Source organism: Nansenia antarctica, assembly GCF_963989245.1.
Source record: "Nansenia antarctica genome assembly, chromosome: 9".
Taxonomy (NCBI): domain Eukaryota; kingdom Metazoa; phylum Chordata; class Actinopteri; order Argentiniformes; family Microstomatidae; genus Nansenia; species Nansenia antarctica.
In genome coordinates, this window is record NC_137679.1 from 8,170,768 (window position 1) to 8,184,563 (window position 13,796).

General features: G+C 46.7%; 1 protein-coding gene across 1 annotated transcript in view; it reads left to right on the forward strand.

The window, feature by feature from the left end:
• Positions 1 to 4,837, forward strand: part of gan (gigaxonin) — an 18,756-nt gene extending 13,919 nt beyond the window's left edge. The window contains exon 10 of the mRNA XM_080539089.1: positions 4,601 to 4,837. Within this exon, the coding sequence (XP_080395215.1) occupies positions 4,601 to 4,782 (182 nt within the window). The 3' untranslated portion in view covers positions 4,783 to 4,837. The remainder of the gene's footprint in view (positions 1 to 4,600) is intronic.
• Positions 4,838 to 13,796: the final 8,959 nt, after the last annotated feature.

A 13,796-nucleotide genomic window follows, 5' to 3' on the forward strand; every position in this document is an offset into this window, starting at 1 on the left:
AACTCACTTCAGTCACACTGTCACCCTGTCTGAGTCATACTGTATGTTTGGTAAATGTGTGTCACAAGGAGGAGTGTATTTTGGTAACTTAGGCCAGGAGCCTATCTCCTGTTTACGTAGCGTGAGGCGGCTCTGATGTACAAGTACACTACACCCCCCTGGACATGACGCTGGTACGTCGCATGTCGTTCCAAAAGCATAATAGGCGTGGGTGTGATGGTGCTAATGAGAGAGTAAAGAGTAAATAGCCTTGAGAAATGATGGTTCTCGAGCCTAACGGCCCTTAGGAGCAGGAGCCTATCTCCTGTTTCCATAGCTTGAGGCGGCTTGATGTACAAGTACACCCCCTGGACATGACGCTGGTATGTCACAGGGTCTTACCCCCCCAATCCAACCCTTAATGCTGAGTGCCAAGCAGGGAGGCATCGGGTACCATGTTTATAGTCTTTAGTTTGACTCGGCCGGGGATCGAACTCACAACCTCCCAACCCCAGGGCGGACACTCTAACAGCAAGGCCACTGAGCTGGACTTATTTCAGTGATTAATACATATTGGTTGCTTATACGGAAGTGTTGGCTTTCTACCTAGCCTCTCAAGACACACACACGCACGCACACACCCAAACAATCCTCAGATGAGAGCCTGTGATTGAAAAAACATATATATCACATCTTCCAGCTACTACATGACTTACTATAACAAGAGAGAGAACAAGAAAACAAGAAAAACACTAGTAAGTGGCCAGTAACACAAATGAGCTCCTTCTTCTTAAACACTTAGAAGATACTCATTGGTGTTCATCAGGTTTGAAGTGATCCCCATGCTGAACTGTTACTGGCATCTTTCAACTCGCAATCAGTCACATTCCATACCTGAGCCCTGCCACTACAAGTTGGCAAGCCTTTGCCCATACAAGGTACTGGATGTGCGTACACATGTAGGTGTGTCTATAGGTGTGTGTGTGTGTGTGTGTGTGTGTGTGTGTACAGTACCATTCAAAAGTTTGGACACACTTTCCCATCCAAACTTTTGACTGGTGCTGTAGGTGTGTGTGTGTAGGTGTGTGTGTGTGTAGGTGTGTGTAGGTGTGCGTAGGTGTGTGTAGGTGTGCGTAGGTGTGTGTAGGTGTGTGTGCGTGTGTGCACAGGTAGCTCTCTCTCTCCTGAGGCTACATCAGTGGGTAGCGTTCCCTGTTGTTCCCTGTTGCGTCCTGCCTGGTGAGCAGCAGGTGGGCAGTGATGAGGTCCTTACATGTTCACCTGCGCTCCAGGCACGTCAGGTGGGATCATTACATCATCATTACATGATCATTATTACATTTCGGGCATTTAGCAGACACCTTTATCCACGGGTCCTTGAAATCCTTGAAAGTTTGAGAATTTGAAAAATCAAGGTCTTAAAACGTTTTTGAAGATAGACATGGGTCATTGAAAGTGCTTGAATTCCCCTCTCTCTCTCTCTCTAAAAAATATTCAAAAATTAGCTCGTCAACTAGTTCTGTCTCAAACTATGCCGTGTTGGGTCCTTGAATTTGAGGGAATTGAGTCTTGAAAGTCCTTGAAAGGTGCTTGAAAGGTGCTTGAAAGTCCTTGAAAGGTGCTTGAAAGGTGCTTGAAAGGTGCTTGAAAGGTGCTTGATGTTTCAGAAGGTGTGGGAACCCTGGAATTTAACTGTAAGTGAATCTATCCATCAGTCAAAGAACAAGTCATCTTTGCTAGGGTCAGGGGCCTTTGGCAGTCATAATGATAGAAGAAGGAACAGTTCTGCGCAACGAACCTGTGATGACACGAAACTGTGCACTGGTATCTATGGAGGACATCTACCTTCATAGTATCTGCCCAACTGAGACATACAAAACAGCATCAGTTTAAACATAACCTGTCCTACTGTTCACCTTATTATGTTATGAGAATACATTTCCTAACATAATAATAATAATAATACATTAGACTTATATAGCGCTTTTCTAGACACTCAAAGACGCTTTACAAACTGAAAAGATTGAGTAGTAATAATAAAAAGAAGCAAAAGATAAGTAAAAGAATGTACAGGGGTCTAATTAATTTTTAGATTACTAATCTAAATCTAAGGGCCGGTTTCACAGACAAGGCTTAAGCCTAATCCTAGACTAAAAAACATCTTCAATGGAGATTTTACATTGAAAGTGTGATTTAGTCCAGGACTAGGCTTAAGCCTTGTCTCTGAAACCGGCCCTAAGTGTCTTTGTAAGACAATCTACTCTGTATACTGCAATTACACCTAGATTTCGGGCAGAGAAGCGGCGAACAAACAACGCCAGTGTCCTCTCTCAACCGGCATTTTTTGAAAAGCTCAAATTTGTATCAAGGTTTTATAAAAGTCCTTGGTTGTAATTTTTGGATTACTAAATGTAAATCTAAGTGACTATCTACTCTGGATACTGCAATTACACCTAGATTTCGGGCGGAGAAGTGGTGAACACTGAAGTATAGTTACAGATCCAATTAAGCATGATTTGCGATTAAACTGTCCAACATATTTGAGGGGTTCTTTTGCCAAAACAGATATCACCCTGTATTTATTATGCTTAATCAGGTTTTTTTGTGTGCAGTCCAGGAAACTCTTCATATATAATACGTGAGAGATAACATCTAGTAGTGTAGAGCGTCTCTTGGGTGCGTAATATGTGGCGTAGCTCACTAAGGCGCATGTTATATGGTTCGATTCCGGCCGTCGACATGTCCTGCATGTCATCCCTCCTCTCTCTCACCCATCCTTCCTGTCAGTCTCTACTGTCTCTATCCTCCTCTCTCTCTCTCTCGCCCATCCTTCCTGTCAGTCTCTACTGTCTCTATCCTCCTCTCTCTCTCTCTCGCCCATCCTTCCTGTCAGTCTCTACTGTCTCTATCCTCCTCTCTCTCTCTCTCTCTCTCTCTCTCTCTCTCTCTCTCTCTCTCTCTCGCGCCCATCCTTCCTGTCAGTCTCTACTGTCTCTATTCTCTCTCTCTCTCTCTCTCACCCATCCTTCCTGTCAGTCTCTACTGTCTCTATCCTCCTCTCCCTCTCTCTCTCTCTCTCTCTCTCTCTCACCCATCCTTCCTGTCAGTCTCTACTGTCTCTATCCTCCTCTTTCTCTCTCTCTCTCTCTCTCATCCCTCTTTCTCTCTCTCTCTCTCATCCCTCTCTCTCTCTCTCTCTCTCATCCATCCTTCCTGTCAGTCTCTACTCTCTCTATTCCAGTGAAGGTGTGATTCCAGGACTTAGAGAACCCGCCCGTGTGGACATGCCTGTACAGAACACACACCGGGGCTGTCAGGTCCATGAAGGCGTTTATTATTAAAGTAAATCACACAGTTTGCCGTGATTAATTGCGATGTTGCGTTGGGTGAAATGTCAGCCCTGATTAAAGAGGTTTTGGTTGAAAGAGAATCCTGGCTAACGGTGTTGAAGTGCTTTAATGATGAAGTGAAGTGACGGCGTTCTTTATACTGGCTCACTGCCCTGAGGGGGACGCAGCGTTTATACCTCCCCTCAGGTACAGGATGAGTTACGACCGTGTGTGTGTGTGTGTGTGTGTGTGTGTGTGTGTGTGTGTGTGTGTGTGCGCGCGCGTGTGCGTGGGTGTGTGTGTCTGTCTGTGTGTGTGTGTGTGTCTGAGGTGTCTGTAATAATAATAATTATTATTATTTATAGGTGCCTTTCAGAGCACTCAAGGACACCTTACAGAGCAGAATTTAAAAAGATTCAAACAGGTTAAAACAGTGATTCAAACAAACAAACGAAACAAGACTTAAGAACAACCATCAGTTAAAAATACGCTAGTTTAAAAGGTGGGTTTTCAGGCAGGATTTGAAGGTGGAGAGAGAGAGTGTTGAGGATATCTTGTGGGAGAGAGTTCCAGAGACGGGGGGGTAGAGTGGCTGAAGGCTCTAGACCCCATAGTGGTCAGGCGGGCAGAAGGTATAGTGAGTTGAAAGGCAGCGGAGGATCGGAGAGTGCGAGAGGGCGTGTAGGTGTGAAGGAGTTCAGAGAGATACGGGGGTGCAAGACTGTGAAGGGCCTTGAAAGTGAGGAGCAGAATTTTGAAGTCGAGGCGGTATTTAACGGGAAGCCAATGGAGTTGTTGAAGAACCGGAGTTCCGGATATGATCTATGTGGAATGGGTTCTGGTAATGATACGGGCGGCTGAGTTTTGGACCAGTTGGAGCTCACGCAGAGATTTGTGAGGAAGACCAGAGAGGACGGAGTTGCAATAATCAATACGGGATGTGACGAGGGCGTGGACGAGAATAGCGGCGCTGTTGGGCGCGAGTGACGGGCGGAGACGGTTAATATTGCGGAGGTGGAAGTAGGCAGACCCAGTAATGTTGTTAATGTGAGCTTCAAAAGACAGGGCGCTGTCGAGGATGACACCCATACTCTTAACTTGGGAGGAGGGGGGGGGACTGTGGAGTTGTCAATGGTAAGGGAGAATTTGTCCGTTTTGGCCGGAGTGGATTTGGAGCCTGTGTCAGAGGTTGTCTCCCCCATGTCAGTGACTGTGTCCTCCCTACCCCTCCCTCCCTCCCTCCCTACCCCTCCCTCCCCCTCTCCCTCCCCCCCTCCCTCCCTCCCCCCCAGGTATGAGCTATGACTACGTGCGGGAGTTCCGCCGCAGCTCTGGGACGTGGCACCGCACCAAGCCCATGCTGACCTCCGACCTCTGCAAGACGGCCTGCGCCGCGCTGCGCATCGCCAACTGCCGGCTGTTCCGTCTGCAGCTGAAGCAGGGCCTGTTCAGGATCAGGGTGCCCACCACCTAGACCCCTCCTAGGAGGAGGAGGAGGAGGAGGAGGAGGAGCCTGGGGGTGTGTGTGTATGTGTGTCTGTGTGTGTGTGTGGGTGGGTGGGTGTCTGTATGTGGGTGTGTGGGTGGATGAGTGGGTGTGTGTGTGTGTGTGTGTGTGTGTGTGTGTGTGTGTGTGTGGGTGTCTGTATGTGGGTGTGTGGGTGGATGAGTGGGTGGGTGTGTGTGTGTGTGTGTGTCTGTCTGTGTGTCTGTGTGTGTGTGTGTGTGTGCGTCTGTGTGTGCGCATGTGCATGTCTATGTGTATCTGTGTGTGTGTGTGTGTGTGTGTGTGTGTGTGTGTGTGTGTATGTATGTATGTATGTGTGTGTGTGTGTGTGTGTGTGTGTGTGTGTGTGTATGTGTGTGTGCGCGTGCACATGTTCCTCTACTCTCCGGGGTGAAGTCGTCTCCTGGGTTCTGATCCAGGATCAGTTCATCCTCCCGGTATCCAAGCCTTCACCGTTAGCAGGGGGAAAGGGAGAACTGACCTGAGAACAGCGTCTGGCAGGGGGCAACGTCACCCATCTACAACCTCCACTCCTCCCCTCTCACACTCATCCCCTCCCTCTCTCTCTCTCTCTCTCTCTCTCTCTCTCTCTCTCTCTCTCTCTCTCTCTCTCTCTCTCTCTCTCTCTCTCTCTCTCTCTCTCTCTCTCTCTCCCTCCCTCTCTCTGGCTGTGGGGACAGTGGGCACAGAGGGGGACAGGAAGACGATGAAGATGATGAAGATGAGAGACCTTCAGACGTTGAGAGTCCTTACGGGAGTGTCGCGGTGGCGTGCCGAGAGAGAGGCCGTCAGGTGACTTTTTTAACGGCCAGAAGCGACCTCTACTACCCTTTCTACCGGATCTGGATTGCCTCGGATAGGTCAAAGCAAGATGGCGGTTCTTCCACCTGGCCTTTCAGAGGGGCTAGGTGGAGCTAGTGCAGTCCTACTGTATCTCCCTTTACACCTATCCAGCCCCTGGTTAGATCCACGCTGGCGGAGGTAGGGGTCGAACGAGGGGTGGTGATGCGTTCGTTAGAATGAGACCCTCCTCTGATTTCTACTTCCAGTGGCCTCCGCTGGTTTGTACCTGGGTCATTTTTTTTATACGGTGCCATTTGGACTTCATAACTTGTGAAAAATAAATTGTTGATTTATCTATATTTTAATGTTCTATTATATAAAGGACATATCTAGCTTGCTGAAAAACATAGTGGTCGAGCTCAGGCACCTACATTTTATTTTATTTAGAATACCCTCTGTAGTTGAATAGGGCGAGTGTCTCCAGAACAGAGTGGACACATAACAGGGTGGACACTAACAGGGTGGACATTTTGAGTTAAAGTTAGCCTTTAGCCTGCCTGTGTTAGCATAATGCCTAGAATGACCATGAATACTTGATGAGGAATCTAATTTGCACTAAATACTTTTTTGAAATTATTCAATTTGATTGATCTCCTCAATATTTAGGCATAACAGGGTGGACACGTTATGGTCAACCACATTAAACTCACTGGATAAAAACATAAAAATCAGATGGTAAAAGAGGTAGAAAATCACACAGCTTACAACATTTGAAATCCCCTCCACTGATGTGATGTCACCTCATGAGAGTGATGTGATTGAGAAATGTGGTTTTCTTTTAAAAGGGACATTAACACAGCATAACAGGGTGGACAGTGATCGCAGGGACAAGCAATATTGTAAGCAAAACCTTAATTTTTTGTACAAAATAATTTTAAAAAATGGATAAAAAACTATATTTGATTTCAATAGATATTGATCAGGGAAATGAAATAATAATAACATATTTGGAAATGTATATGTGTTTAATGGTTATTTTTTGGATTGAAGTTGAATGAACAACACTGGGGACATCCCAAATCCCATGCAAAATCCAATTTACATCTTTAACCAAAGCTTTTAAAATGTAGAAAACAACAACTTAGAAGCCCATATCATTGTATTCATAATAAATAACAATTGACTATACATGAAAAACCTAATGGAATTAATATTTGTCCAAATTTAGACAAAATACAACACGATTTAGTACTGGGGACGGAAAAGGCACCGTATAAAAAGAAATGACCCACCTATCCCCAAGTCTTCAGATCGATGCTTGTGTCTAGGGTGTAAGGGCTAGGGTGTAGGGGCTAGTGTCTAGTGTGTAGGGACTAGGGTATAGGATCGAGTGTCTAGGCTGTTGGGGATAGTGTCTAGGGTGTAGGGGCTAGGGTGTAGAGGCTAGTGTGTAGGGCTAGTGTCTAGGGTGTAGGGGCTAGTATCTAGGGTGTAGAGGCTAGTGTCTAGGATGTAGAGGCTAGTGTCTAGGGTGTAGGGGCTAGTGTCTAGAGGTTGTTTCTGGACCAAGCCTAGGGCTGGAGTCATGTTGGGAGAGGGGGTACTTTTTAGATTTTAGCCAAAGACATGGACCTATTTTAATACAATGTAACATGGCGTTGTTGTTGTTGTTGTTTTATTGCTGTTGTTAATACTGTTACTGACATTCCCCCGTTCTTTTACTGTTTACTAGAAGTTTGCTTCTGTTTGTGGGTGTTTGAGGGTGTAATGATTTATGTTTTAAGGGGGAAAAAAGCAAGAATGTAAGACATTTCAGAAATGACGCAACTGTCGTCCGAATTTTCAAGGAAAGGTCTTGACTCCTGGCTCGATGCTGCGGGTTTTTCTTTTTACGAGTCACTGAATGACATTTAGGGAAACACAAGATGACTACTAATAGAACAGATGTAGCTGATAATAGTTTATAGTTACCATACTTGTACAGACTTACGAGAATGATTACTAAGAATATATTGGAAAGGCTTAGAGACGCAGGATATCGAAATGGTTTATGACTGTGATAAACAGGATGTATGTGAATGACAGGACACTAAAGTGAATGTCTTTGGGATCTTTTTTTTTTTTTTTTTTAAGCAAATGTATTTAACCTTTATATAGGGAGCTCCGTTGAGACCACGGTCTCTTTCACATACACACACATTTTTATTTACAACAATTTTTCTTTTTAAAAATACCACATTCTAAAACACAATAAAAACATTTTTTTTAAAAGAGGTCCTCGATCAAAATGCTAAATTGCCCAACCGGCGCCGGAACCACCAACTGTAACCGACTCTTGGTCGATGGTTCCGGCAGTGAGGTGAACCAGAACTAAAAGCGGATTTACCGGATTAGGTAGATACCCTAGGAACCTCAATATAATAATAATAATAATAATAATAATAATAATAATAATAATAATAATATGCATGTTATATTCATTATGAATGTGTGTGAACTTCACTAAAGCCTTCTCCTCTAGTTGGTTTTCCCTACAAGCCAGCAGCACTCTGGGCCCAAGGCTGGGTGCTGCCTGGGTCAGAAATAGAGTAGCAGGAGTCACTGGTGTCACTCCTACGGTGCCGGGTGTGTTCTGCTGGTGACCTCTGAACTGTCCTTCCAGTCAGAGAGGACCGTTTTGGCATCTGGTGACCCTGTTTGTTCTGAGTGAGTTACAGCTGCTGCTGTCCATCCATCCACCCCCCCCCCCCCCCCCCCCCCCCCCCTAGGCCTTCACACACACACACACACACACACACACACTACAGAACGTATAGGCACACACACACTCACTACAGAACGTAAAGGCACACGCTACAGAATGTGTAGGCACACACACACACACACACACTCTTTACAGGAGTCATGGAGATGTAGGACACACACACACACACACACACTCGTAATGCCTTCTACACAGCCAACAGTGCTCACACTAGCACAAAGCACCAAGAAAAACACCCATAATACCTACTGTCTACTATCTACTACTACTGTCTGTTTGTCACAGTAACTGTCTACTATCTACTACTACTGTCTGTCTGTCACAGTAACTGTCTACTATCTACTACTACTGTCTGTCACAGTAACTGTCTACTACTACTGTCTGTCTGTCACAGTAACTGTCTATCTACTACTACTGTCTGTCTACCACAGTAACTGTCTATCTACTACTACTGTCTGCCACAGTAACTATCTATCTACTACTACTGTCTGTCTGTCACAATAACTGTCTATCTACTACTACTGTCTGTCACAATAACTGTCTATCTACTACTACTGTCTGTCACAGTAACTGTCTACTATCTACTACTACTGTCTGTCTACCACAGTAACTGTCTACTATCTACTACTACTGTCTGTCTGCCACAGTAACTGTCTACTATCTACTACTACTGTGTGCCACAGTAACTGTCTATCTACTACTACTGTCTGTCACAGTAACTGTCTATCTACTACTACTGTCTGCCACAGTAACTGTCTACTATCTACTACTACTGTCTGTCTACCATGGTAGCTATCATACGCGTTCACACACAAACACTCTTCCTCTCTCTTTTCTCACACACACACACATTTTAAATGCTTTATTTATGTCCACATAAATGTACAATATCTAAAGGACATAAATACTATCAGTGCATTTTGACATTATGAAAACAGTCAGTTACAGTAGTGCTGAGCCAACAACCATTTATGCCTACACACAGGATGTTATTCACACCAAATGAGAACAGTGGATTGACAGATACAGTATCAATACTGTAAAACAGACAGTGTCACACACACACATACACACACTCTTTCTCTCTCACACACACACACACACACACACTCTTTCTCTCTCTCTCTCTTTCTCACACACACACACACACTCTTTCTCTATCTTTTTCACACACACACACATTCCATAGTGTCATATAGTTTACAGTCAACACAGTCTGCTTAGCGTTGCCTGCATTCACACAACACTCTAACACACACACACAACACTCTGACACACACACACACACACACAACACACTAATACACTGTGTGGCCTTTGGAAACCTCCTGTTGAGGCACTTTACCCACTGTCACTGTGGGAATGAGGACACTGCAATGGTACAGTCACTGATCACTGTATGACCATAAAAGTGGTTGTTATGGTAACCAAAGTCGCGGGGTTCATGTGTGGTGAGGGGATTCCGGGGGGGGGGGGGGGGTTGAATTAAAGTTGTCTGTTTTTTAATACGTGTGTTATTTTTTATTCTGTGCATAAGCAAAGCATGGTGTCGGGGGATTTTAATGGATGTAACCTTTCTCTCTCTCTCTCTCTGTATATCTGTCTGCCAGTCTCTCTCTCTCTGTCTCTCTCTCTCTCTCTGTCTCTCTGTCTCTCTCTCTCTCTCTCTCCCTGTCTACTTCAGGTATGTGTTACATGGATTAATCTCAGTGTGACTTCATGGCTGTGTTCATAAATTTGCTCTGGAAATCTAATCAGCACTCATGGAAAGCCTCGTGTGTCCAACCGAATGACTTTCTTTGAGGTCCCTTTATGACGTTTGGTTTGAACCCAGCGTGGTGTGCTCCGGCGCTCTCAGAGCGAATATACGAACGCAGGTCTCACTGGCGTAATCCAAGCTGCTCTCAGGGGAGAGCTGGGTTTTTGTTTTCACATCGCGAAGCGTCGGAGAGCAGCACTTCACCAAAGAATCCACTATTTCTGTCTCGCGTTTGTTTATTTTATTAGGCATGGACTCTCAAGGGGAGTTTACAGTACGGAGCTCTGTTGAGCAAAGGCAGCGCTCAACACAAATGCTGTCCAGATCCAGTTCTGATCCGATTCTGTCACCTCCGGAGCCGTTTGTTTGGATTTTTTTTATGTGTTTGTGTGCTGAAAATAAGCAGTGTGTGTGTGTGTGTGTGTGTGTGTGTGTTTGTACGTGTGTGTGTGTGTTTATACGTGGGTGTGTTTTTGTGTTTGTACGTGTGTGTGTGTGTGTTTTTTTTTTGGGGGTGTGTGTGTGTGTGTGTGTCTGTCTCAGACAGGCGAGGGGCAGGCGGGCGGGCAGGCAGGCGTAGGATTAACACAACAGGATTACTGAAGATAATCAGGATGGAGTTGATTCACTTAAACTGAGCGGCTGCTCTCATGACATTCACATCACTAACAAGAGACTCTGCTTCAGGACACTGGTGGCTGGGGTTAGGGTTGGGGCTGGTGTTGGGACTAGGGTTGGGGCTGGTGTTGGGGTTAGGGTTGGAGCTAGGGCTGGGGTTGGGGATAGGATGGAGCTAGGGTTGGAGCTAGGGCTGGGGTTAGGGTTGGAGCTAGGGCTGGGGTTGGGGCTAGGATGGAGCTAGGGTTGGAGCTAGGGCTGGGGTTAGGGTTGGAGCTGGGGTTGGGGCTAGGGTTGGAGCTGGGGATAGGTTTGGGGCTGGGCTCGGGCTGGGGCTAGGATTGGGGCTCGGGTTGGGGGTGGGCCTAGGGCTGGGGTAGAAGCTGGGACTAGGGTTCGGGCTAGGGCTGGAGCTGGGGCTAGGTTTGGGGTTGGGGCTGGGCTGGGGTTGGAGCTGGGGCTAGGGTTGGAGCTGGGGCTAGGGTTTGGGCTAGGGGGTTGGAGCTGGGGCTAGGGTTAGGGTTGGGGCTAGGTTGAGTTACCGTAAATTGTGTGCTTGAAGCCTCACCTTGTCTTGTGTACTGGTGAGAAGTTCTTTCACTTTCAGCTTTGGGGAAGAGAGTTGACTGTGTTGCAGATATCGCGTCACCTTATACAGGTACGGGTGTACAGGTGACAAAGGAGAGGTTTCACTTTGATGTATTTCGAGGTGAGAACAGTGTTGAGTGTTAAACATGAACTACATGAACTCTACATGAGGATATGAGTAAATGGTTCCATCATACAGGAAATTACATCATACAGACATCATCACATGTCAGAACACACACACACTCCTCATTCACACATTCCTTTCACTTTCAGCTTTGGGTAAGAGACTGGCAGAGCCCGGGCAAATATCGAGGGTTGGGGTTTGGGTAGGGGCTAGGTTGGGATTGGGGCAGGGTTTGGGGCTAGGTTGGGATTGGGGCTGGGGCTAGTCTTGGGGTTGGTGTTGGGGTTAGGGTTGGGGTTGGAGCTAGATTGGTGTTGGGGCTAGGTTGGGGTTGGAGCTAGATTGGTGTTGGGGCTAGATTGGGGTTGGGGTTAGGGTTGGGGCTAGGTTGGGGTTGGAGCTAGATTGGGGTTGGGGCTAGGTTGGGGGCTGGGTTAGTGTTGAACTGAGGCCCAGGAGTCTGGGCAGGGCTGGGTTAGTACACTACATACAGCATACATTACATTTCATACAGTTGTATGCTAGTGTGGATATTGAAACAGAGTCTCAAAGACTCACCCACAGGCTTTAGGTTAAAGGCACAATTTCTGTGTTCTTACTCCTGTTCTCACCTCTAAACGTAAAAAAGTGAATCCCCCCCTTTCTCACCTGTACACAATAGACTACAAGGTGGCGCTTCAAGCACACTCGACATGAAACCACAGGTAAAAACAATAATACACATATTCCCATCATTTTCAGCTCTTTTACCGGATATAAAAACGATGGGAATATGTGATTCATTGTTTTTACCTGTGGTTTCATGTTGAGTGTGCTCGAAGCGCCACCTTGTATTGTGTACAGGTGAGAAAGGAAGTAGGGGTTTCACTTTGATGTCTTTACGGGTGAGAACAGCAGTAACACACATGAACTCCATGAACTCAGGATATGAGTAAAACGTTCCCTCATATAGGAAATGACAGCATACAAGTCAGCTTCTCAGACGAACACACACACACACACACACTCCCTCCTCATCCACACATTCCTTTCACTTTCAGCTTTGGGGAAGAGAGAGAGAGACGTCTGTCTGTCTGTCGCCTGGCACATCCTTCCTAGGCTTGTGACAACAGAGGTGTGTTGCAAATGTCGCCCGCGATTGAACAATAGTCTCTTAGTGTCTCTTCTGGGCTGCGTTGTTGTGGTCGGAGGTTTGGTAATAATGAGTGTGGGTGTGGAATGGAAAGAAACGGCTCCGTCGTTCCCAGCGGGAGCCGGGGGGGGAAACAGCCGGCGGCTACGGCTGCGGCAGAACCGCGGAACATTGTTGTTGACGATGTCGTTGTTTACCCGGGAGACGCCGCACCCGGGGTGCCTAAGATACTGCATGACGCCATGACGCCGCTGAGCCTCACCTGGGCTGCGTACCTGAGGGCTCCCTGCTGTACGGTACACAGCCCCGGGCCCCTGCCATGGGAGGACACACACACACACACACACCACACACGTACAAATGTTGCTGACGTCTAATGATCACAAGGTCGGCGGGTTCGAACCCAGGCTGGCCACGTGTCGAGGTGTCCTCGAGCGAGGCAATGAACCCCTGATTGCTCCAGGGGTCTCCTTCTATGGCTCTGACCCCTCTTGTCTGGAACATAAAATACATTTTAAACTAACAGTTGAACTAGGAACTAGGGCAGGAAGTTGTCACGTACAGGAAGGAACTGATGCTTCAGAGAATGGTTTCATAGAGTCAGATGAGGTCAGGTCACACTGATGCAGAGCGGGGGGGAAGTTGGGCGCGTGTGCGTGAGTGTGAATGAGTGTGCATGCGTGTGCGAGTGTGTGTGTGTGTCCGTGCGTGTGTGGGAATGAGTGTGCGTGCGTGTGCGAGTGTGAATGGGTGTGCATGAGTGTGCGTGCGTGTGTGTGCGTCAAGGGATAGGGGGGCCACTAAGCCACTGCCAGTTGAGTTCCTAGAACGACTATAGTGACGGTGTGGGTAACCATTGTGAAATATGAGAATCTGAAGACCTTTCCGGTGATGTAGACCTACGTTATGTGTCTATATACCCATCTCAGAATGTCCCTGTTTGTTGCACTCATTGTGCAATGACAAGGGTTGAACCTTCTTCTTCTTCTTCTTCTTCATTTAGTCCAGGGCTAGGCTTAAGCCTGTCTGACCAACCGGTCCTTGGTGTAGTGTAGTAGGTTTAACCTGTGTCTGGTACAGCAAACCTGTATGGTCCCTGACCCTGAAGCTACTCTGAACACGTTTTGAACTAAATGACCAGTTACTTTACAAGGGAAAACCTCAAACTACACCAAAGTCGTCGTCCCCCCCCCCCCTGAAAGAAATATAG